Source organism: Caretta caretta, chromosome 8 (genome assembly GCF_965140235.1).
Source record: "Caretta caretta isolate rCarCar2 chromosome 8, rCarCar1.hap1, whole genome shotgun sequence".
In the NCBI taxonomy this organism is placed as follows: Eukaryota; Metazoa; Chordata; order Testudines; family Cheloniidae; genus Caretta; species Caretta caretta.
Genome location: NC_134213.1, coordinates 105322301 through 105346957, shown reverse-complemented (window position 1 = coordinate 105346957; position 24657 = coordinate 105322301). Strand labels below are relative to the sequence as shown.

Here is a 24657-nt window from a genome sequence, read left to right as displayed (position 1 = left end):
TTTAAGAGTTGGTCACTAAACAACACATATAGGTAAGGTTGGTTTGTCATGTCAAGCTCGAGATCAGTGTTTAGCAGGGGTCTCAAACACACAGCCCCTGGGGTTATTTTCTGTGGCCTACCAGCTCCCTGCAGCACCCCACCCCCTCCGCATTTACCTACAGCAGCTCCAGCCCGCGCTACTCTAGGAAGCGGCCAGGACCTGGGAGGGCGGAACCCTGGTCTGTGTGTTGCCCTGGCCAGCCCTCCAGGTACCTCCCCTGAAGCTCCCATTGGCTGCAGTTCCCCATTCCTGGCCAATGGGAGCTGTGGGGGGCGGTGCCTGGAGGCATGGCCAGGGCAACACACAGACCCCTGTGCCTCCCACCACAGCCCCTGGCCACTTCCCGGAACAGTGTGGGGGTAGGGCAGGCAGGCAAGGAGCCTGCCCTGCCTTGCCCTGCCCCGCCCCAGGTGCGCACCAGGCCAGACCCACCCCCTGAATGCCTCCTGCAGCTGAACCCCCTGCACTGAGCCCCCTCCTGCACCCTGCCCTGAGCCCCCTGATGCACCCCAGCCCCCTGCCTTGAGCCTCCTTCCACACCCTGCACCTCTCCTGCACCCCCTGGGGGTTGGAATGGGGGCAGGGAAGAGGTGGGGCCTCATGGAAGGGGTGGAGTGGGGGCGGTCAGTTGTGCAGCCCCTGGGCCAATGTACTAGTCCTCATGGTCATTTGAGTTTGAGACCCCTGATCTAAAGTGTGTTGGAGACACTAAGAGCACCCCAAGTCCAAACAGCACCCTGTCATGATATTTACGCAAAAGATGGCATGTAATATATCTTTAGAAAACTAATAACTCACTGATCATTAATATTCTTGCATGATATATGTATGGTCAACCCCAAGAGAACTTTACAGCTATTTCCAGCATATGTGACTAAAATGTATTTAAACCTGGTATGGTGGAGCAGTTCATAAACAAATTTTCTCCAGCTAAAGAAAAGAGGCCAATGCCTTAAACCAGGTGTGGCCAAATTCAGTGAGCTATTTATTTGTATCAGAGGTTGCAGGAAGAGATCACTTGCATTATAAAAATCACCAGCAGGGGAGAAGACAGCATGGTGTCCCCATCTAGCAAGTAAAAGGAACTTGATCTGGGGAGGAATTTTGGTAGAATACATTTCAGAGGTTTACTAGACTACAAAGAGGGGGGGAGTGAACCCCTAAGTTATCCTTCACCCCAGGAAACAAAAGAATCCTGAGCATAGCCATGAGTATAAAATAAGGACTTCAGTTAGGATAAATCATGTCACTCTTCCATTAACTGTAAGGGTGCAGTAGAACATTATGAACTACTACTAGCCGCTGGCAGTAGGTGTGATGTTATGGGGGTTCACCTAGACCAGTAAGGGGTTCTGTCAGCGCCTTCCCTGTAACTATGGTTGCTTCCAGGCTGTGCATCACAGTGCCCTCACACCACAAAGCCCTCACGCTGGCATCTTGCAGGGTGACACTAAGCACTCCTCCTGTTCTGAGACTCCCCAAAACCACCTCCCCTGCAGCAGCCAGTCCCGCTCACTGGATACTCACATATGTTAAATTTACTGCCTCCAAAGAGACAGAGCACACACAAGCCTGTTAATTTTGCTGAGGACTTCAGTTCAATACACAGCACTGAGATAATTAACTTACTCTCATTTTATTGCAAAACTAACAAAGAACAGAGATTTAACAGTTAAAGAACAGAAGAGAGATGGTTACAAGTAAAAATCAAAACATGCATTCTAGTGGCTAAAACTCAATTTCAACAAGTTACACTCTAAAGATTTCTCACTTATAGTCAGTTCCAGCTACTCTTTGTTTTCAGGCGCAGAGGATCCACTTTTCATGCACTGAAAAGGCACGGCTCCCCCTTTGTGATGGTTGCCAAAATGGCTTTCTGCTTTGGCTTATATTTCCCAAAATCTAATTTTCTTTGTTTCAAGAGCCAGGAAGGCTTCCTGAGCACGTAGGCTCCATCCCTTATTGTGATCATTAAGTGGTCTTCCCCCATTTAGGTTGATGGCTTGGTTTACCATATATGTAGATATACTTTTCTTTGTCCTTTCAGGTATTGCCTGGCTTAATTTGAGACAGGAAAACAGGTGAAACAACATTCCTTTGTCTAGGACAGACTGGGCTTGTGCACTGCTTGCAAAACACTGTTTAAGAATATATTTCCAGCACACATCTCTGATTCTTCATACACCACCCACACATACATCACGCAATAAAATTAATGAGTGTGTGTTACCGGTTTGCATAAACCACCTTACATAACACCTTTTAGATACAGATTATGACGACAACAGTGTGTAGGGGCCATGTGGGTCATGTTTGATGTGAGTTATGGAATGGTGTGCCTCCTGCCAGCTGGCACGGCTCACAGTAGGCAACCCAAGCAGAAATCTAGTTGTAGTTCCCTAGCAGGGGCTGAGCAACTACACAGTGGATGGGTTAAGTTTTTTTTGGGCCACTCAGTACATTTGTAAACTGTAGACACTTCACAATGGGCTAAGTATTAAATGTGCTAGAGAAGTATAGTGCAAGCTTCTCCACCATAATCTTCTAATGCCCCTCATTCCTGCTATAGCCAACTAAGGCAGAAAATTTTAAGTGGGTGATGGCTGTGTAATATAAACTTAATGGACTTTCAGTTGTAGCCTAAGCACATGTTCCATCAGTAGAAATCCAGCTAGCAGTAGGTATAAATGCTTGATAGTGAAGTCTGCAGTAAATGGATAGTTAAAAGGTAAGCTACAAAGGTTTTACCAACTATTAGATCCCAACCAAGATGGGAGTTTAGGAATGATGTGCGGTAAGATTGCATTTTAAACAGAATTACCTCCCTACAACCTCTACTTGTAGCCACCAATTTCCTTGTTCCTGCAGAAAAGGAACGAGCCTTATCTACTACAGAGATGAAATGAGCATGGCTCCCTCTTCAAGATTCGTGAGCCACGTACACTGCCAGAAACATGACATCCTACAAAGTCTGCAGATCTTAAAGAATGCAGCCATCTCCCTTTACATAGCACTGATTCGCGTAACACTTGCTACGTCCCTTAACCGCTAGGATTTTCAAAGGAGGTTTTGTTAAACTTTTGCACCTTTAACATCAGACCCTGGAAATAGCGATGTGTTGTTTGGGTGTAGAGGAAGTAAAATGGAATTTTTAAAAGAAAAGCAAAGTTCACTCTTTCACTCCTTCTTATTCAACATGGCTGCGTGATAAACATAAACAAGAGATCCATGGCAGCACAGTCTGGTATGAAGCCAGTTGTAGAAGCTGTCCCACCTCTCATGGGCAAGACTAGGTATGTGGTGGTGGCAGATTGCAAACCCACAACCTTCAACCAACAGATGAAAGGCATGAGCACTGGTCAAAGGGACTATTTCATGGTACAACAGAAATGCATCCATGATTCCAGGGTGAGGGAGAGAAGGAGCTGACAGGAGAGATCACAATAAAGTAAGCCTGCAGGACCCAACTGAAATCTTATAGGGTCCAAATGTAGGAAGCATGAGAATCTTCAGATGCTTGATTGTAAAAAACATTTCCCTCTTCAGCTCTTTTCAGTCAGGAGGCTGCATGCAGGACAGGTTAGCTATCCAATTAGCCCCCATTTCCCAAAGACCCTTTAATCAAAGGATCTCACCAGGAGTAAGAAAATACAATAAATATTTTATTTCAGAAGCACATTTCTTTGTAGCTTAAAAACAGTCTGTCTACGTTGGCCTGGTTTAAAACTGTTTATCTCAATGTTTGTCAGAAGTTAAAACACAAAGTTTCAACAAGAAAAACAGAACTCATTTTTGTTACAGATAACAGCAATGCCACTCGCCATCATTACTAAAAAAAGCACTCAGTGTAAAAATCACACAGTTCCACCATTACTTAGGTATACACTCATGACCTGTAGCTAGTTATGAGAAGTATACAGCAATTTAAAAGCAAACTCACCTGGCTCAAAATTAAGAGTATGAGAAATAGGGGCTAGCTTCCCAGCCAGCTTCCCAGCCATTAGAAGTCCTTCCTGAAGCAAAAGCATATAGGAGTTTAATTAAAGGATCAGAGAAGCAAGCTCTCTGTTATATAGCAAAGGTCAGCAGGTGCAATTAACATTTTTGTCCTTGAATATGTAAATTCTCAGTTTTCAGAGTAGCTACTACACAAACTGGAGGCTTCCCCACCCAAACAACTTCGTACTGTGCAGGTAACATCCTTGATCTGGAAAGTGGGTGCCCCCTCTGTCTACACAATGAAGGCTTCCCATTGCATTACACTTCCCATGCTGGTTTGTGTTCTAGAAGATTCTCTGATTGTGCTGTGTTGGACAATCTCATTTGTGACTTGTATCTAAGTCCCAGGTGACTTATTCAATCCCAGCCAAGACAATGCAGTAATAGGGTGCAAACAGAAGCTTCAAGTACCAGGTGTGTTTTTTGTTTAAGACAGGAAGATTAAAAAACTGGAAATGGTGTCACGATTGCTAAAAAAAATAATATTTTCCCAATAAGTGCTCTCACGCTAAATATAGGACCTTTAAGACAATGGCAAAATGACCAAACAATAGTAGCATCACTTTGAAACAGAACACAGCCAATTTGTTACAATTTCTGTCTACTTCAACCTGGAAAAGGCAGGGTGCAAGCCAGAGGTGTCACCTTTTGAAGTGGGAAAGAACAGCAGCATCCTGCAGAAGGGTGTCTATTCCACTACCTGACAGTCCCTGTATGTGTGTACATGTGCACAGGGTAATCCCTTCCAGAAAAGGAAGAGTGAAGGCAGAAGGAAGAGTGGGCATTATAAGAAGAGGTGATGACATTCCCAACTGAAAAGCTCAGTAAAAATCCTATGACCAGCACACAGATTAAACATTTGAGTCATTGGTGTCACTTCTTGGAAAAGTAGGGAAGGGAAAGTCCACACTTGGGTGGATAGGAGCACCTGCCACCCACAGGGAAACAGGACACTAGCATGATAATAGCATGAACAACAGAATTATGTTGAGCTTTACAGGAAGAGAAGCAGTGGAGTCAGCCACTTATCACCAGATCCTTTATCCAGAAAACCTATTGGGGGACAAAGGACAATTCACCTCCAGTTGATTTCCAGGGTGCTTGTCCAGAAGCTGAAGAGAACCTCAAGTGGGATGAGGCTGTAACTGGAACTATAAATTTTTTTTTAAAACCAGCCTCACCTGGCACATTCGCTGCCAGCAAAACACAACTCCTACTGCTAAGGAAAACAGCCAAGCTGCTCTTTACACACCTAGGGCTTTATCTGAAGTAAAGGAATCACCCTCTAGGTTTTCAGTCCTGCTAATGATACTAGCTTTGTTCCATCATGGGAACACGGAGGAGTTTCAAGTCCTCCCAGCACACAGGAAAAATAATCTCTCAGATGAGGTCCAATTTGCCAAATAGTCCCCAGTTGTTTCACATTCAATTAGCTTAATCTAGTCATGAAAAGCATTTCTGCTCTCAACAGATGGTACTTCACGAAACAGACTTTGGATTGGCCAGTTGTCATTTTAGGGGCAAATTCATTCTCTTTTGCTCAGAAAAAGCCCTTTAAACCTACCTGAGGTCTGCTCCCCTAGCAACTCCACATGAGAGCCATGTAGGGGAAGAGGATCCTGGCCAAAGAAGCATGAAACCTCATTGTCTGTAGAAAGCCAGATGCTCATCCTTCCCCCCTGCTAATCTTCCTCGAGTTCTTTGAAGATCTATTTCATAACACAGCCACACCTCCTTCACAGCGGCTGGTGATCATGTTTGATATTTCAGTCCATGTGTCCATATGAGGGTTATAAACTTCAACAGAGTCCGAGGTCACTGGGGCAGCGAAATCATGACTAGAAGCTCGGCCTCCCGAGGCATAAAGAAGTCCATTCACAGCCACAACACACACACCAGCTCTGGGTATCTTCATCGGTGCAACCTCAACCCATTTCTCCTAATAAAGGGAGAAAAATTTTTTTAAAATGTTTACATACACATTCACACACAATTTTGTTTTTTAAATAATCAGAAAATAACTGTGCTATAATTAAGTCCGTTAGGCATAAGTACCCCTCCTCCACCACTTCCCAGGAGAATAACTCTAAGTTTATTGAAATGTCTGAAGTCCCCCAAGAAGTGAAGAAAACTACATCCCCACTGCAAATTAAAGGGACTGTAGGAAGGCAAAATGTAAAAACCACCAGGACTGTCAACACTACCCTTATGAAAAAGTGCCACAGGAACCTACAGAACCACAGGAACCAGAACTTAAGTCAGAACCTACAGACAGCACTGTGATTTCTAACACCATTTTGGGATACTGGTTTGGCACGGATTCGGAGGGAAAAGCAATAACAGCGTCACTTCAGAGTTGTTTCAGAGTAACAGCCGTGTGAGTCTGTATTCGCAAAAAGAAAAGGAGTACTTGTGGCACCTTAGAGACTAACCAATTTATTTGAGCATGAGCTTTCGTGAGCTACAGCTCACTTCATCAGAGGCATACCACACTATGCATCTGATGAAGTGAGCTGTAGCTCACGAAAGCTCATGCTCAAATAAATTGGTTAGCCTCTAAGGTGCCACAAGTACTCCTTTTCTTTTTACTTCAGAGCTGGTTTTATGGTAAATTCCGTGGTATCTAATAAACCTGTCTAGTATCTGGAGTAATATATTGAACAACCTATAGCAGAACTGCTCTTCCACATTCCCCAGAGTATTTAGTAGCTACAATCCTTCTGTTTATTGTTAGTGTGTTGGTTAGCTTCCAATTACCCAGAACAACAAACACATGCTTCCCAAACACCACATGATTAAGATTAGATAGATATACTCAAAGATCAGCAAGTATACAGACGCCACCTCAAAGACCACTGAATTGTAGTTTCCAGATTACTGTCTGGGAGCAAACAGGAAATGGAGCTTGTTTGAAAATGTTCATCTCATAAACTTGAGTTTTGTTCTCACCAGGTTCATAACGGCTAAGGTAACAATATAATCTACCACTATGAAGAGTAAAAAAAGTTATCGGGGAATAGGCAGCATGTATGAGCATCTTTATACGTCCTAATAAATGAAGCTGTAGTCTGCTGCAAGATTCCTAGGCACTCTACTGTACCTCTTCGAAGGAATACCTCTCTACAGTAGGAAGTGCATCTTGTGTCTCATTCCATCCTCCAACAGAATAGATGCAATCATTGAGGGCAGCTATGCCAAGGTACGCCCTTCGGGTGCCCATTGGAGGAAGTGTAGACCAGCGTTTGGATATCGGATCGTAGACTTCAGCAGAACGTAGCTCAACTCCTTCACTGCTGATGCCCCCGACGATGTAAATTAAACCTGGAGAGACAGGGTTTTTCCAATTAAATCTATGCTTAGGCAGAGTAGGCATCACAGAACAGAAGTTTAATTGTAAGAAGAAAAGGAGTACTTGTGGCACCTTAGAGACTAACCAATTTATTTGAGCATAAGCTTTCGTGAGCTACAGCTCACTTCATCGGATGCATAAAGTGGAAAGTACCGTGAAGAGATTTTATATATACACACAGACCATGAAAAAAAATATACATTGCAAGGAGAGTGATCACTGAAGATGAGCTATTACCAGCAGGAGAGTGGGGTGGGGGGAGAGAAAACCTTTTGAAGTGATAATCAAGTTGGGCCATTTCCAGCACATTTCCAGGAGTTAACAAGAACCTTCCAGCATATCTACCTCTTCTCCCAGTTTAGTGTCACCTGCAAACTTGCTGAGGGTGCAGTCCGCACCATCCACCAGATCATTAATGAAGATATTGAACAAAGCCAGCCCCAGGACCAACCCTTGGGGCACTCCACTTGATACTGGCTGCCAACTAGACATGGAGCCATTGATCACTACCCGTGGAGACCGACCATCTAGCCAGCTTTCTATCCACCTTTTAGTCCATTCATCCAGCCCATACTACTTTAACTTGCTGGCAAGAATACTGTGGGAGACCGTGTCAAAAGCTTTGCTAAAGTCAAGGAACAACACGTCCACTGCTTTCCCTTCATCCACACAGCCAGTTATCTTGTCACAGAAGGCAATTAGATTAGTCAGGCATGACTTGCCCTTGGTGAATCCATACTGACTGTTCCTGATCACGTTCCTCTCCTCTAAGTGTTTCAGAATTGATTCCTTGAGGACCTGCTCCATGATTTTTCCAGGGACTGAGGTGAGGCTGACTGGCCTGTAGTTCCCAGGATACTCCTTCTTCCCTTTTTTAAAGATGGGCACTACATTAGCCTTTTTCCAGTCGTCCGGGACCTCCCCCGATCGCCATGAGTTTTCAAAGATAATGGCCAATGGCTCTGCAATCACATCCTCCACCAAATAGTGTAGAAATTTAGGCCCAGGTTGGAGCCCAGGCTCCGAGACCCCTCCCTCCTCTCCAGGTTTCCAAGCCCAGGCTCCAGCTTGAGCCCAAAGGCTACACTGCTGTAAGCCCCAAACTGCAAGCCTGAGGCAGTTAACCTAGGCTCCGAGACTCGCTGAAATGGTTTGTTGGGATTTTTTGCAGGCTAGACGTTCACAGGTTGAGCGTGGGGTGGGGACAAGGGAGAGCGTTGCGCCCCCCCCCCCCAAAAAAAAAAAAACTGCAAGCTTCAGGGGCAGGCAGCCTGAGTGTGCAATGCAATGAGTTCTGCAGAGGAGACAGGAGAGGTGCTGCTCCCAGTTTGCGCACCTGAGGCAGGGAGTCAGAATTTTGTTTATAAACAGACTGATTTGCAGGTGATTAAGGAAAGGCTGTTAGAATGTTTCTTAAAGTTAAATGATCTGTTCCAAGCTTGGTGAAGTGCAAAAAGTAAGTAGCCCAAATGACAGAAAGTAATTGTTGATTTTTCTACAATTGTTTCAATAGTTCTGTTCAAGAGGTAGTAACAACGTTACTAATATCTTTCTTTGAGAAGATAACTGGTTTTTCAGACAAAGGCAATGCAGTAGATCTAATTTACCGGGATGTCAGTAAAGCATTTGATACAGTTCCACATGAGAAATTATTAATTAAATTGGAGAAGATGGGCATTAATATGAGAACTGACAGGTGGATAAGGAACTGGTTACAGGGAAGACAACAACAGGTCATACTGAAAGGTGAACTCTCAGGATAGAGGAAGGTTACTAGTGGAATTCCTCAGGAATCAGTCTTGGGACCAACTTTCTTTAACATTTTTATTACTGAGTGTGGAACAAAAAGTAGGAGTGTGCTAATAAAATCTGCAGATGACACAAAGTTGTTAGGTATTGCCAATACCAAGGAGGACTGGGACATACAAGATCTGGATGACCATGTAAACTGGAGTAATAAGAAATGGGATGATATTTAATAGTGCACGGTCATGCATTTAGGGACTAACAACAAGAATTTTTGCTATAAGCCGGGGACTTATCAATTGGAATCGACAGTGGAGGAGAAAGAGCTCGGGGTATGGTTGATCACAGGAGGACTATGAGCCATCAGTATGATGCAGCTGTGAAAAGGCTAATGCGGTCCTGGGGTGCATCAGGTGATGTATTTCCAGTAGAGACAGGGACGTGTGAGTACCGTTATACAGGGCACTGGTGAGACCTCATCTGGAATGCTGTGTGCAATTCTGGTCTTCCATGTTTAAGAAAGATGAATTCAAACTGGAACAGGTGCAGAGAAGGGCTACTTGGATGATCTGAGGAAAGGAAAACCTATCTTATGAGAACAGACTCAAAGAGCTTGGTTTGTTCAGTCTAAAGGTATGTCTACACTTGCAGAGTTTTTGTGCTGTAAGTTTCACCGGTGACAGGGAACCAGTGAAAGAAAAGCGCTGGTTTGTGACTCAATTCCTCAGGCATCAGAGAGTGTTTACATTAGCAGCACTTCCATCACAGATGAGAGCAGCGCTCTAGGGCAGCTATCCCACAGTGCAACGCTCTCCAGTTTGACAATGGATCTTGTGGGAAGTGGTGTGTGTGACCCCGGGGCATCCTGGGTCCCTGCACAGCCTCTTCTCCCCAAAGACTGATCAGCTCCAGTAGCTCAGCATTGCTCCAAGCAGGGGATGTTCTGCTCTGTGGAACAGGCATTGTCACCTGGCCAGATAAGCGAGCACTTGCCAAGAAAACAGGAAAGGGAGTTTCAAAGTTCCCGGGCCTTTACAGGGGGAGGAGTGGATGTGTCGGTTTACCTGGCAACAAAGCAGCAGAGCTGCTGGCTAGAGTGGTCACCTAGGCACTGTGGGATATCCTCTGGAGGCTAAAAGTTGTGTAAACAGGAAGAACTTGTCTTCACTTGCACATCAGCACAAAAGCATCACCGGTAAGAGCTGTACGCCTCTTGTGGAGGTGGCTCTCTTTTTGCAGTGAAACTTCTGAGTTTCACTGCAAAGAGTCATTGGCAAGTGTAGACGGTCCCATGTCTTTTGTGCAAAAAAGGGACTTTTTCCGGTTTAAATGGCAAGTGTGGACATGCCCTAACCAATAGAAGACTGAGGGGAGAGATGATTACTCTGTATTAATATATCAGAGGGATAGATACCAGGGAGGGAAAGGAGTTATTTAAGTTAAGCATCAATGTGGACCTCAGAACAAATACATTATAAACTGGCCATCAACAAGTTTAGGCTTGAAATTAGGTGAAGGTTTCTAACCATCGGAGGAGTGAAGTTCTGGAGCAGCCTCCCCAGAGGAGTAGTGGGGGGAAAAAACCCCAACTAGCTTCAAGAATGAGCTTGATGAGTTTATGGAGGAGACAGTATGACAATAGTGTGTGGCCCATTAGCGACTGCCTGCTGCTAAAATCCCCAATAGCTGGAGATGGGACACTCGGTGGGGAGGGCTTTCAGTTATAACCCTTCAGTCTGAGTCAGCTGAGACAAGCCAACCACATGTGTTTTATTGCACTGTAGATATACCCTAAGTTAGCTGAGGAAAGGCAGGTGACCACTTGTGAGGCCTGAGTGAAAATATTTATTAAAAACATTCATACAAGATAACGTCTCTGGACCTTTGTCTTTTGAGATGGTCAATACTGGCTGGACTTCATGTTCACAACCACAGGAAAACTATTTTCAAGGGTGACTGATAGGGCAGGGCAAAATTTTCCAAGCTGGTTTATTAAATCTTGGGTTTATATTTTTGTTAGATGAGTGGAGACCTTTAGGTTCAAGCTCCACAGAAATAAAACAATGCATCAGAAAAGGGGAAATGGCGGAAAGGAGGAGAACCACTGATACACTCACAGAGCTGAAAGCACCACAGAGCTCAAGATGTTTTACAAAGTTGCAAGGCAGACACAGGTAGGAATCCCTGATTGAAATGTAAAGCTTCAGATTCCTTATACAGTACAACTACCCTCTGAACTATTGGTTATTATTCATGTGGGAAAGCCATAACCAAAAACCGCTCACCTTGCATTTCACAACACCCAAAATAGTAGCGGGGCACAGCCATACTGCCCACTAGCTCCCAGCTATTTAATTCAGGGTCAAATCTTTCAATTGTGTTGCCGATTTCTGCTCCAACCCAGCCTCCTGCAAAAAGGAAACATGCAGGTAAAGTTTGATGACACAGAAGTAGGTCTTTTTTTTTTGTTTTTTGTTTTTTTTTAATATCTATAGAAGTGGATATGTCCTTGTATCAGTGACTTATAGGTCAGGTTCAATAGGCTGCATGTTTGTATACAAGGGAAATATGAATACTTACAATATATGACAAAACCACCTGGTTTAAATAACCAATTAAATGCAAGACAGACTCAGAGTCCAAATAGCACTACCAAAGATAATTATGGAAGGAAATACCTTAGTATGATTCAACAAAAGCACGTGTAGAATAGAGAAAACAATTCTAAAGCTAGCAAGTCTTATGTTTCAGGGCAGGAGGAGATCACCACCTAGGGAAAACAATTTCCTCCATGTTATTAGTACTGATTAATTATGGGCACTATGGCATATATGAAACATCTAGAATTGGCCACTTTTGGAGACAGGATACTAGACTTGATAAGATATTGGACTGTTTTGTTCTAGCAACTAAAATGTTCCCATAACTTTCACTCCAAATATCTTTTACTTTCCCAGTGGTATACAATACTAGCATATTAGATTTTTGTTACACTTCAGTGTTTGGTTTTTAAAATCCTTCAAACACCTAATCTGTGAAGCAATATTTAGAAGACAGTGATATGGATGACATGCACACAGTTATGAATTACTTTTGACACATGCATAGCAGCCTATGTCAGATTTTCCTTTTGCTTATTGTTTAAACAATTAAAAGCCCAAATAAAGCATAATTAAGGATCTGCTTTCCCCTTACCATTTCCTCCCACATTTCTTTGTATAACAGTCTATTTTTACAGGGAAATGTTACATTAAGCTCTTAAGTGATATGGGAGAATCTTGTAAGATTCTTGGGAGAATCTTGTAACTTTGGCCAGTTACTGAAATAAGATTCTTTTGGAGTTCTGCTCAGTAAGGTGGGTGGAAGATTACAAGTACTGGATATTTACTTTTGTTATATGCAAATATTAACTAGCACCAGAGATGAGTGTTGTGTTTTACAGAGAGGATAAACACACAGCCCCTGTTCAAAGCAGCTTACACTCTAAGGCCCTTATCCTGCAATAGACTGTGTACAGGAGGACTGCTGCACCTACACAGAATCCTGATTACTTCAATAGGGCTTCAAGCAGGCACAGTAATACGCTTGTGTGCTATCGATTGTAGGATTGCAGCACAGATAAGATCTATGATGAGACTCGGGGAAAGATAACATCAGACAGGTGCTCACAAGATTGTGAAGCAACTTGTTTTTGCAAGTCACATATGTTGGTAGTTCCTTATTTTAAAAGGAGATATATTTTATTAGGCTGATGTGATAGTGAAGGTCTATTTAGCTGAAAGCTTTTGAGAAATATGTATTTTAGGTTCTTACAACAATTCAGGAGTGAGCCTGGCTGTTAAGAGCACATGGACTTCTCAGTTCTTGTCTCAGCTCTGCAACTGAACTTGTTGGACAAGTCACTTAACCACTCTTTACCTCAGTTTTCCCATCCATCCACCACAGAGGGCTGTGAGGCTTAATGTCCAATAAAGCACAAATTCTGAGATAAAAGGTACTATAGAAGTAGGAAGTCTGACAAGGTGTTTTGGAATGCTTTTAAAAAAAACAAAAACAAAAACACAGATTAATTTGCATACACATATTTTGGTCTGGGTATTATGGAGTCATTCTGAAAGTACGTGCTATTCCATCGGTTGGCTAAGATGCTTCGCTTGGAATTGATGGCACCTCCCCTATGAGCACTCACAAAAACACCTGTCAGCTGCAAGTTACAAGTAACCACTAATTTTTAACTCTCAGTATTATAGGATTTTAATGTTAATATTTAAACTCCGCAAACTGATTTGATCCGAAGAACTAATGGCTTTAAAACCAGCTTTACTGAAAGGAAACTGTATAGTTACCCAAAGCATAGATAGCACCATAACATGCACACACTCCAAGTCCGCACCGAGGCTGGTTCATGGAGGCCACAGTTGTCCACTGCTTAATAATAGGATCGTAGCATTCAGTACAGTCAAAGATCATTGAATCCTTCTCTCCTTGGTAGAAAAAAGGCAGAAACAAATAGATTAGAAGGAACAGTGGTTCTCAACCTATTTACCATTGTGGGCCGCATATGCGGATCTGTGTGTGTTATGTGGGCCGCATACACACTATCTATGCTACCTATAGGATATCCTCAGGGCCACATGGGCCGCAGCTGTATGTAGGTTGAGAACTAGTGAGTTAGAATATTCTGCAATTCAGATATACAGGAACAGCCCGTCACGTATAGTATCTGAATTGAAACCATTTCTCTCATCTTGCCAAAGTGAAAAAGCAACAAAAAAAACTTGTCTACACCACAAAACTGAATTAGCGCTGAAAATGGTTTTCAGCAATGGTTTCCCAAAACAGCTGTGAGTCAAACACTACAGCACTGTGCTTCTGCATGAAATATTTAACTCTACAGTGCTATTACTAACATAGGTAGGAAAACAGTTTTTTTTTGTTTTGTTTTTTTAAGGACTATAGCATTTAACATTATAGTATATCTTGAGTTTCCTTTTACTACATGTACACACTACGTTCATTTTAGACAGACTGAGCTAACTTTCCCATATCCTGGACACCTCCAGCTGAGAACAGGAAACTCCGGTTTTGTAATGGAGTTTATATTATACTGAGGTGTAACTTAAGCTGACAATTTTATTAAATGTGCCATTTGGTCCCAAGGAATAACAGGGAAATCCTCTCATGAATCACTAACTGGTTAAAAGACAGGAAACAAAGGGTAGGAATAAATGGTTTCCCCATTCGAGAGAGGTAAATAGCAGGGTCCTCCAAGGATCTGTACTGGGACTAGTGCAGTTCAACATATTCATAAATGATCTGGAAAAGGGGGTGAAAAAGCAGCAAAATTTGCAGATGATACAAAATTACTGAAGATAGTTAAGTCCAGAGCAGACTGCAAAGAGTTACAAAGGGATCTGAATAAATTGGGTAACTGATTTAACAAAATGGCAGATGAAATTCAATGTTGGTAAGCGCAAAGTAATGCGCACTGGAAAACATAATCCCAACTACACATATAAAATGATGGGGTCTAAACTAGCTGTTACCACTCAAGAAAGATCTTGGAGTCATCCTGGATAGTTCCCTGAAGAACGTCTGCTCCATGTGAAGCAGTAGTCAAAAAAGTTGACTGAATGTCAGGCCTATTCGGAAAGGGATACATAATAAAATAGAGAATATCATAAAGCCACTATGTAAATCCATGGTACACCTACACCTTGAATAGTGAAATTGGAAAAGTACAGAGAAGGGCGACAAAAATGATTAGGAGTATGGAGAAGCTTCCATATGAGGAGAGATTAAGAAGACTGGGACTGTTCATCTTAGAAAAAAGAAGACTAAGGGGGGATACGATAGAGATCTACAAAATCGTGACTGGTGTGGAGAAAGTGAAGTGTTAGTTGCCCCTTCACATAACACAAGAACCAGGGGTCACCCGATGAAATTCATAGGCAGCAGGTTTAAAAACAAACAAAGGAAATACTTCTTCACACAATGCACAGTCAACCTGTGGAACTCATTGCCAGGGGATGTTGTGAATGCCAAAAAGTATAACAGGGTACAAAAAAGAATTAGATAAGTTTAAGGAGGATAGGTCTATCAGTAATTATTAGCCAAGATGGTTAAGGTGTTTCTAAACCTGCAACTGCCAGAAGCTGGGAGTGGACAACAGGGGATGGATGACTTGAAATTTCCCTGTTCTGTTCATTCTCTCTGAGGCCTCTGGCACTGGCCCCTGTCAGAGACAGGATACTGGGCTAGGTGGACCATTGGTCTGGCCCAGCAGTATGGAAATCCTTATGATCTAGTGCCACCTTTTGGAAGAATGGAAAATACATCAAAACTGCTAAGGACTCTCCGATACTATTAATTTGGAGCACCAGCAATAACATCCATATACAGAGTAGTAACTTGGTCCCAAAGAGCACAAACACACACTTAAAAGACAAAGCCATTTCTGACCTTGGTCTGCAGGAGATATTTTTCCAGTTAATACACAAGTTAATGCACATTTCACTCAGGTATTCATGACTAAGCCATAGTTTAACCAATTTGTCAGAATATGAGACTCTCCCTATATCAATGTTCCCTTAACACTGATAGTATGGTAACAACAACAAAAATCCTACACTGCCCTATTCAGAAGTATAATAATTATAAAGTACAAATTTGACATATGTTTAAGGAAGTACCATCACAATGCAAGATGCTCCTGAAATATATTCAATGCATTCAGCAAACAAGTCACAATAATAGAAGACACTAACTCTAATGAAAGGCAAGCTTTCAGTAAATTTCTATTTGTTCTTTTAAGAAAAAAGAAAAATGAGAAAAATTCAAGTGTAGGTCCATTATATAGCAGAGAAGGACAGCTAATAATGGATGACATAAAGAAGGCTGAGGTGTTTAATGCCTAGTGTGCTTCAGTCTTCACTAAAAAGCTTAATGGTGACAAGATACTCAGCACAATTAGCAATAAGGAGGAAAGAACACAAGCCAAAGTAGGAAAAGACCAGTTTAAAACAATATTTACCTATGTTAGATGTATTCAAGTTGGCAGGGCCTGATGGAATTCTTCCTAGGGTATTTAAGGAACTAGCTGAAGCAACCGCGGAACCATTAACAATTATCTCTGACAACTCATGGATGATGGGTGAGGCCTCAGAGGACTGAGAAGGGCAAACATAGCACCTCCCTTTAAAAAGGGGGAACAAAGAGGACCTGGGGAATTACAGACCAGGCAGCCTAACTCTAATACCTGGAAAAATACTGGAACAAATTATTAAACAATCAGTTTGTAAGCACGTGGGGGATAACAGGTTTATAACTAGTAGCCAGCATGGGTTTGCCAAGAACAAAACAAACCCAATTTCCTTCTTTGACAGGGTTACCGGCCTGGTGGATAGAAGGGAAGCAGTAGACATGATATTTCTTGATTTAAGAAAGCCTTTTGACACGGCCCCCCATAACATTGTCATAAACAAACTAGGAAAATGTGATTTAAATGAAAATTACTACAAAATGGGTACACAACTGGTTGAAAGACCATACTCAAAGAGTAGTTATCAACAGTTCACTGTCTAACTGGGAGGACCTATCTAGTGGGGTCCCATACAGCCAGTTCTGGGTCTAGCAATATTTTCATTAATGACATGGATAACGGAGTGGAAAGGATCCTTACAAAATTTGTGGAAGACACCAAGCTGGGAGAGGTTGCAAGCCCTATAGAGTACAGGATTAGAATTCAAAACAACCTTGACAGATTAGAGAATTGATCTCAGTTCACAAGATGAAATTCAATAAAAACAAGTGCAAAGTACTATACTTTGGAAAGGAAAAATCAAGTGCACAATTACAAAATAGGGAACAAGTGGCTAGGTGGTAGTACTGCTGAAAAGAATCTGCGGGGCTATAGTGGTCCACAAATTGAACATGAGTCAAGGTGATACCATTGCAAAAATGGCTAACATTATTCTGGGGTATTTTAAACAGGAACGTCACATGTAAGAGACAGAGGTAATTATCCCCTCTCTACTCAGCACTGATGAAACCTCAGCTGGAGTACTCTGTTCAATTCTGGGTACCACACTTTAGGAAAGAAGTTGATAAACTGGAGAGAGTCTAGAGGAGAATGACGAAAAAATTAAAAGCTTTAGAAAACCCCCAATCTATGAAGAAAGGTTTAAAAAAAGTGGGTATATTTAATCTTGAGAAAAGAAAACAAAGGGGTGTCCTGTCAAATATGTTAAGGGCTGATATAAAGACAGGGATCAATTTTTCTCCATGTCCACTAAAGGTAGGACAAGAGGTAATGGGTTTAAATCAGCAGCAAGAGAGATTTAGGTTAGCCATTAGGAAAAATTTTCAACTATAAATTCTGGAACAGGCATCCAAGGGAGGTTGTGGAATCCCCATCACTGGAGGTTTTTAAGAGCAGGTTGAATAAACACCTATCAGGAATTGTCTAGGTATACCAGGTTCTGCCTCAGCACATGCAGCTGGACTGGATCACCTCATGTGGTCCTAGATTGGATTACCTCATGTAGGTTCTAGTCCTACATTTCTATTGTTCTACTAAAATTACAGTCCCCAGGGACTTTACAATGGGCAACACCCCAGCATCATCTCGTTATAGGGACGCAAAGTAACATATTCCTTTCATCCTTCACCTCCAATAGCATAAACCATTCCTCCCACCACTGCCACGCCCAGACCGCTGCGAGCCTGGTGAAGTGAAGACACAGTGGTCCAGTAGTGACTGAAGGTGTCAAAACGCTCCACACAACTGAGGGCTCTGCTGTCACTCCAGCGTCCCCCCTGCAGTCGAGTATATCCACCTAGGCAACAGATAGAAAGTACATGCGTAAGTTAGCAGCTCTCGCTCAGCAAGGTCCCAGCCAATTCTAATGCAATGGTTCGAGTGCTACAAAAAGCCAGAATAATAGCAAAAGGTATTATAGAGTGACTAACATCTTTCTTCAGTGCAGTCATGCCTATGGCCAACGCTCATGTATCAGACTTCTTCCTTCAGCAGGGAACTTCAGAAACTATTCCAGCAGAGAAATCAATATTGTTTTTAGTGTTTGAAAAAATCACTGGGGAGGCAGCGTGGTCTAGTGCAGAGAGCACTGGATTGGGACTCAGGAGACCTGGGTTCTATTCTTGGCCTCCTGGGGTAACCTGGGGCAAGTCACTTTCCCTCCCTGTGCCTCTGTTTCCCCATCTGTAAAATGGGATGATGATGCTGAGCTCCTCTGTAAAGCGCTTTGAGATCAATTGATAATCTTATCTATTTGCGGAGTCTGAACATTTGCTATAACAGCTGGATACTAACACCTTTCAGGGTATTAGAAGCTGAAGCACCTTACTGTGTATCAATGGAAATTTTATCCTAGATTTACTAAGTATCTGATGAAGGAAGGAGGATGATTTAGTGGTTAAGGCATAATGCTAGGATAGTACTGAGCCTTAGGAGGAGATAAGGTTTTTATGCTGGGCTCTGCCACAGATGGTTTGTGTGACCTTGGGCAAATCAATTCATCTCAGGCTCAGGTTTTTCATATGAAAAATGAAGATGATGGTACCAACTTCAGAAGACCACTGGGAGGCTTAATTCAATATATGATTGGAAAGCACTTTGAGGTACCTGACCGAAAGGTGCTCGAGAAGGGCAAAGTAGTGTTATCTGACCTATGACCTTAATCTCATGATAAGAATTGCAAAATTAATACACCAACTCATGGAACAGTCACCTCCATTATTCGCAATAAGTGCTTCTGCACAAACTTCATTTCAGAGGTAAACATATCAAATGAACAGTGGAACTAAAAAATTTGAATATAACCCCATATGCAAAAGGCATGAGTGTTCTTTGATTATAAAAAGAAAAGGAGTAATTGTGGCACCTTAGAGACTAACCAATTTATTTGAGCATAAACTTTCGTGAGCTACAGCATCCAATGAAGTGAGCTGTAGCTCACGAAAGCTTATGCTCAAATAAATTGGTTAGTCTCTAAGGTGTCACAAATACTCCTTTTCTTTTTGCGAATACAGACTAACACGGCTGCTACTCTGAAACCATTCTTTGATTATATCCATCATTCATAAAAGACCTATTAATTTACAAAGATCTCCAGACTGATACAAAAGTGCTTATTTTAAAAGGGGAAGAAACACAACACCCTTAGGAAGCAAGCTTTATACACATGTTCCACTTGTGAACAGTGCACATAACAGGTTGCATTATTGCTCTGCACCTGAGACAAGTGATTCCTGAAAGACTACTCCAGACTATGATACTGCATTCAGGAAAGATGAAATATGAATGTATTTGTATTTTGTGTTGTGCTCCAGTTATTTACTAATAAACACATTATTCACAATTGTAGTCCAGCAACAGAATCACTGTATTAGATACACAACACTATTTTGGCAGCTACCTTTTGACAAAGAATTTAAAAGATTTTAATGCAATGTGAAATATCAAGTCACTTTTCTAAAAAGGTTAAAGCAACCAGATTCTAACCTACTGCATAAAGGTACTTCCTGGCTTTCCTCCGGGGACGAGCCTTAGATGCTTGCAGAAAATTGCTGACTTTGTTCTCTTTGGGAGATTTACAGACTTCACAATATTCTTTCAACAGGGTTTGCAGAGCCACCCGAAGGCTGAAATCTGAAACTCCTTGGAAAAGAAAAATTAAAAGAAAAGAGACATGAAAGAAAAAAAAAAGTCACAACACCAGTAATTGACCAGCCCAGGGGAAAAATATATGTCAACTATCATCAATCATCATCTCTCTCTGCTTCTCATATGACAAACCAAGACAGATTTCGGCAGATTTTTGAAAATTCTGGTCCAAAGTTTCACAAAGGCTTAGTTTTAAAACCAAAATGTGAATATATATTAAATACTCCCGGGGGCATTCTGCACCAAAAAGTTAAAATTCTGTGTACATTTTAAAATTCTGCAAATTTTATTTGTCAAAATAACTCTACATAATCAAACCAGTTTCAATTATTTTGGTAATTTATTTCAAAATACTTGTCAGCAAGTATATCTGCAACAGTACAGACACACACAAAAATTCCCCCAGGAGTAGAGAGTTAAAGAAACACCTATGACAACCCAGTTCCTGTTTCTCTGTCCCCTTTCCCCACCCCCACCCAGTTGTGGGCCCCCCTGGCCCAGATACCCATGCCCCCTGCACATACAACCTAAAGCCCAGCCATGTGGCCACCCCTTGCCCAAACACCCGCCCCTCCCCCCCAGAGCCAGGGATCCAGAAGAAGAAACAGCCAGAGGCTCTTCTCCAGGCTTGCACAGAGTTTCCTGTGTGCTGCCCTCCCGTTCCCTTAGGGCATGCTGGGAACTGCAGCTGCCAGGAGCCCTGCAGCACTCCCTCCCTGTCCCCCAGCAGTGTTTTCTATGTACCAGTTGGGTCCAGTGGCCCCTAATGGTGGCTAACAGCACAGCAGCCAATTTATGTGGGGGAAAGGACATTCTGCATGCACAACATTCATTTCTGCAAAATTCTGCATTGCGCAGTGGCATAGAATTCCCCTAGGAGGGGTTAAACAACTCAGCTTCTTTAGTATAATAGTCAGTTGTTACATTTTTAAACTGGAAAAAACAAAACCCCGTGATCCTTTACCAAGGACAAATACTCCATCCAAACAAACATCTTCATTTTTCTCTCTCTCTCTCTGTTACCTTCTATGTATTTTAAGAGTCTCTGGGATGGTAACAGAGGGAATCGAACTGGATCCAGCACTTCTACCACATGTTTCTTTCTTTTTCCCAGATCCTTCAAAATCCACTGCATTGCAGCTGTGAAAACTTGGTACTCATCCTCTATAGTAAGCTCTTCACTTCGCAAGATCTTAATAAGCTGCTCCTTTGTTAGCGCCAGGAACTCCTCACCACTTTGAACTTCCAGAAAGTGAGCATGGATGTAATTCTCCGTGAACTCCTGTAGGTCATGGCAGGCAATTTGCTCAGAGAACTGGAAGAGTCCAATGCAGTTCAATGGGTCAATCTGTCCCTTCAGAAACTCACAGCAAAGGTCCACAACTTCAGTCAGCTGGAGCATGTCTGCTGCTACTATCAGCTCCTGAACATTACTCTCGCCAACATTCACTACTCCTGTATGCAGAGGACAACATGTGACAAACAGGCCACATTTCAGATATTATAATAGCCTAAACAGTGCTAAGCCTTAGTCTTTTCCATTTGAGTTAGACATTTTGAACTAAATGTTCATTTGCTTTGCAAAATTACTGTCAGCTCAGTAATGCAGTAAAATGTTTACATGTATCTGAAAAGGAATTTATCTGGTAGTCGCATACTTACATTAAAACTGGTAAATACAAATATGAGGGATAACCCAGAACTCCTGTGAATCACAGACAAAGTCTTGTTGATTTTCTGCTGCATGGTTATTCCAGTGACTCATCTAGCGAAGACCACAGCATAATTAAATAACTATGACCTATTTATGCTATGTTTATAGATGCATATAAAATTTCTGCATCAGCAAAACACAAAAAATATTCCCTTCTTGCTCCCTTTCTTTTAGGCCTTGATACTGCAAAGGATCTGCTTCAACTTGATTTCAATAGGAATATACATGTGCTTAAAGTTAAGAAATAGTAGGAGGGAGAAAGAATTAGGAAAATTCTTACTTAGATTATTGCTATCTAAACTTGTCTACCTACATGAGTGACTTGAGGATTCTGAATTTTTTTTTTTTTAAATTGATAGATAGATATAAATAAATAGACATCAGCTACCACTGAATGCCACTCAACCTTGTCCTAATGGTTATCTGATTTGAAGGCATCAGAGCAAAGGTAGAGAAAGGATGGTGGCCTTACAGATCAGCTCGCGAAGGTGGTTCCAACTCTAAGGAGTCTTAGGGAAGAAAAAGTGTAAAGTTGCGGGAGAAGTAGCCAAACTGACAGTCAAGGCCAGCATCATTGGTGGAAAGGGCCAACATGATAATGAATACCAGCCAACTACATGTGTAGAGATATATACCGGCACATGCATACAGTATGTGTATGTTTGTATGCATCCAAACATTTATAGAGACAAACACACAGTACTGAATTTCTCCTCGCTGTACATGCACTGTATTACCGCAGAACAGAATCTTAGAATGCAGAGATAGAGACCTTTTAAATCCTCTAGTTCCTCTCCATGCCAGTACAGGACTGATTCCTATTGTACTTTTACAAATGTTTAGTCCAGCCTAGTTTTAAATGTGCTAAGGAATGGGACTTTCAGCACTGTACTGTAAACTGCACAGGTGAGCAGCAACATTTAGGGTTTGAGCCAATCAATAATTGTCATAGCACAAGGTATATGAAGTGAACACTCCACTTCTCATTCAGAATAGCAAACAAACGTAAACATACCTGTGTAAATAAAATCCAGGAGCATCTGAAAGATGCCAGCCTCTACTCCTAGGATCCGTACCACATCCTTTGAAGATTCTTTCATCCCTCCTGTGAACAGAGCAGCAAAGTAAGGGCTGCTTGCAGCCAAGACGAGGCGATGGACCTTAAATGCTTCTTCACCAACCTGGAGCTGCACATCACAGAAATTATGCCCACATCTCATCTTGTTCATCTGGGCGAGGATGAAACGGGCATGCATGTCTGAGGAGAAAGGGCTGTCGCCTACCCTGGGACAAGCCACACAAGCCATGATGATCACAGAGAAGGCCAAAGGCTGCTGTCCATTGTCAGTCTCCAAGTGCCTAGGAAAGAGAATTAATAACTTGGGCAGGTTCATCTAGTGGAGTCAACAATCCCCATTATTACAGTAAGAGTTTTTTTGATGAATTAAGGGAACTTGAAGAATGCAGCAGCCAGAAAGGAAAGTGCTGAGCACGGAGCACACAAAACTTTGCCCAACAGAGGGTCACAATGGAAACTTGCCACCAGTCCAAGGGACACACCTGTGTAAAGAACTATAACTGGTCACATCCGCCCACCTCCAGTGAGGGGTGACCCCACCGATATGAAAGGCCATTGCATGCCATGCCTCATCTGGATCTCACTGGAAAGATCCGCCATCTCTGCTATGGCCCTTCTGGGGAGGGGGGGGGCATCATGCCCACAGCGCGGCACCAAGCTGATGGCAGCTGCAGTCCGTTTCTCTGGGACGCGCGTGCATGAACGTGCAAAGGTCCATCGGGGATGGACAGGGGCTGTGGAGGGGCCGCACTGAGGCTGGAGTGCGAGAGAGAGCACGGGGAGGGGAGGGGCCGTGGCACGGGGGCTGGGAGCAGCCGGGAGCGAAGCACAGCGGCGGGGGGCAGCGCAGGGGCCTGGGGGCAGGAGGCGAGGGAGCGCAGGGAAGGGAGGCTCAGGGTGGGGGGGAGGAAGGCTCGGTGACGGGGGCAGCGCAGGGGTTGGGAGTCCCGGGGGCGGCACAGGGGCTGCAGGGGAGGGAGGCCAGGTGATGAGAAGAAGTGCAGAGGTCCGGGGGGGGCGCTCAGGGGCTGAGAGTCCGGGGGGTGGGGGAGGATGGCGCAGGGGAGCCTGGGAGGGGCGCTCAGGGGCTGAGGGCCCGGAGGGGCGGCGCAGGGGAGCCTGGGAGGGGCGCTCAGGGGCTGAGGGCCCGGAGGGGGGATGGCGCAGGAGAACCGGGGGGGGGGGGTGCTCAGGGGCTGAGAGTCCGGGGGGTGGGGGAGGATGGCGCAGGGGAGCCTGGGAGGGGCGCTCAGGGGCTGAGGGCCCGGAGGGGCGGCGCAGGAGAACCGGGGGGGGGGGCGCTCAGGGGCTGAGGGCCTGGAGGGGCGGCGCAGGAGAACCGGGGGGGGGGGGCGCTCAGGGGCTGAGGGTCCGGGGGGGGGGGGATGGCGCAGGAGAACCGGGGAGGGGCGCTCAGGGGCTGAGGGTCCGGGGGGGGGGGATGGCGCAGGAGAACTGGGGGGGGCGCTCAGGGGCTGAGGGTCCGGGGAGGGGCGCTCAGGGGCTGAGGGCCCGGAGGGGCGGCGCAGGAGAACCGGGGGGGGCGCTCAGGGGCTGAGGGTCCGGGGAGGGGCGGCGCAGGAGAACCGGGGGGGGCGCTCAGGGGCTGAGGGCCCGGAGGGGCGGCGCAGGAGAACCGGGGAGGGGCGCTCAGGGGCTGAGGGTCCGGGGGGGCGGCGCAGGAGAACCGGGGGGGGGCGCTCAGGGGCTGAGGGTCCGGGGGGGGGGATGGCGCAGGAGAACCGGGGGGGGGCGCTCAGGGGCTGAGGGTCCGGGGGGGGGGATGGCGCAGGAGAACCGGGGGGGGGGGCGCTCAGAGGCTGAGGGTCGGGGAGGGGCGGCGCAGGAGAACCGGGGGGGGGGGCGCTCAGGGGCTGAGGGTCGGGGGGGGGGGGGCACTACCGATCCTCTCTCACCTTTTTCCCGCTCAGCGGGGCGCCGCGGCAGCGCCTTCCGGCCTCCCAGCAGCCTCTGCGCGCTGCAAAGCGGAGGGAGCGGAGGCCCGACGAAGCGCAATGATCACGTGAGGGGGGAGCCCCCCC

General features: G+C 44.3%; 1 protein-coding gene and 1 long non-coding RNA gene across 5 annotated transcripts; one reads left to right on the top strand and one right to left on the bottom strand.

Annotated features, from left to right (window-relative positions):
• Window positions 1–3683: 3683 nt before the first annotated feature.
• On the bottom strand, window positions 3684–24657 carry IPP (intracisternal A particle-promoted polypeptide). 4 transcript variants are annotated; one of them, XR_007357950.1, is made up of 10 exons: window positions 24532–24657; window positions 22553–22896; window positions 20847–21278; window positions 19662–19817; window positions 17806–17973; window positions 13483–13620; window positions 11422–11544; window positions 7142–7362; window positions 5606–5980; window positions 3684–4055 (listed from the first exon to the last, which is right to left on the bottom strand). XR_007357950.1 is itself a non-coding variant. In XM_048860200.2 (9 exons), exons 2-9 carry the CDS (start codon window positions 22842–22844, stop codon window positions 5756–5758), a joined length of 1755 nt encoding a protein of 584 aa, XP_048716157.1. In that variant the 5' UTR covers window positions 22845–22896; window positions 24532–24657; the 3' UTR covers window positions 3684–5755. The 4 variants fall into 4 exon arrangements, 3 of the variants coding, with proteins under 3 accessions (XP_048716157.1, XP_048716158.1, XP_048716159.1); XM_048860200.2 differs by having other exon boundaries at window positions 3684–5980; XM_048860201.2 differs by lacking the exon at window positions 24532–24657 and having other exon boundaries at window positions 3684–5980; window positions 22553–22642; window positions 22719–22815.
• LOC142073041 (uncharacterized) lies at window positions 17924–19820 on the top strand. The gene is made up of 2 exons (XR_012669744.1): window positions 17924–17999; window positions 19780–19820. It is a non-coding gene; the product is annotated as an uncharacterized LOC142073041 (long non-coding RNA).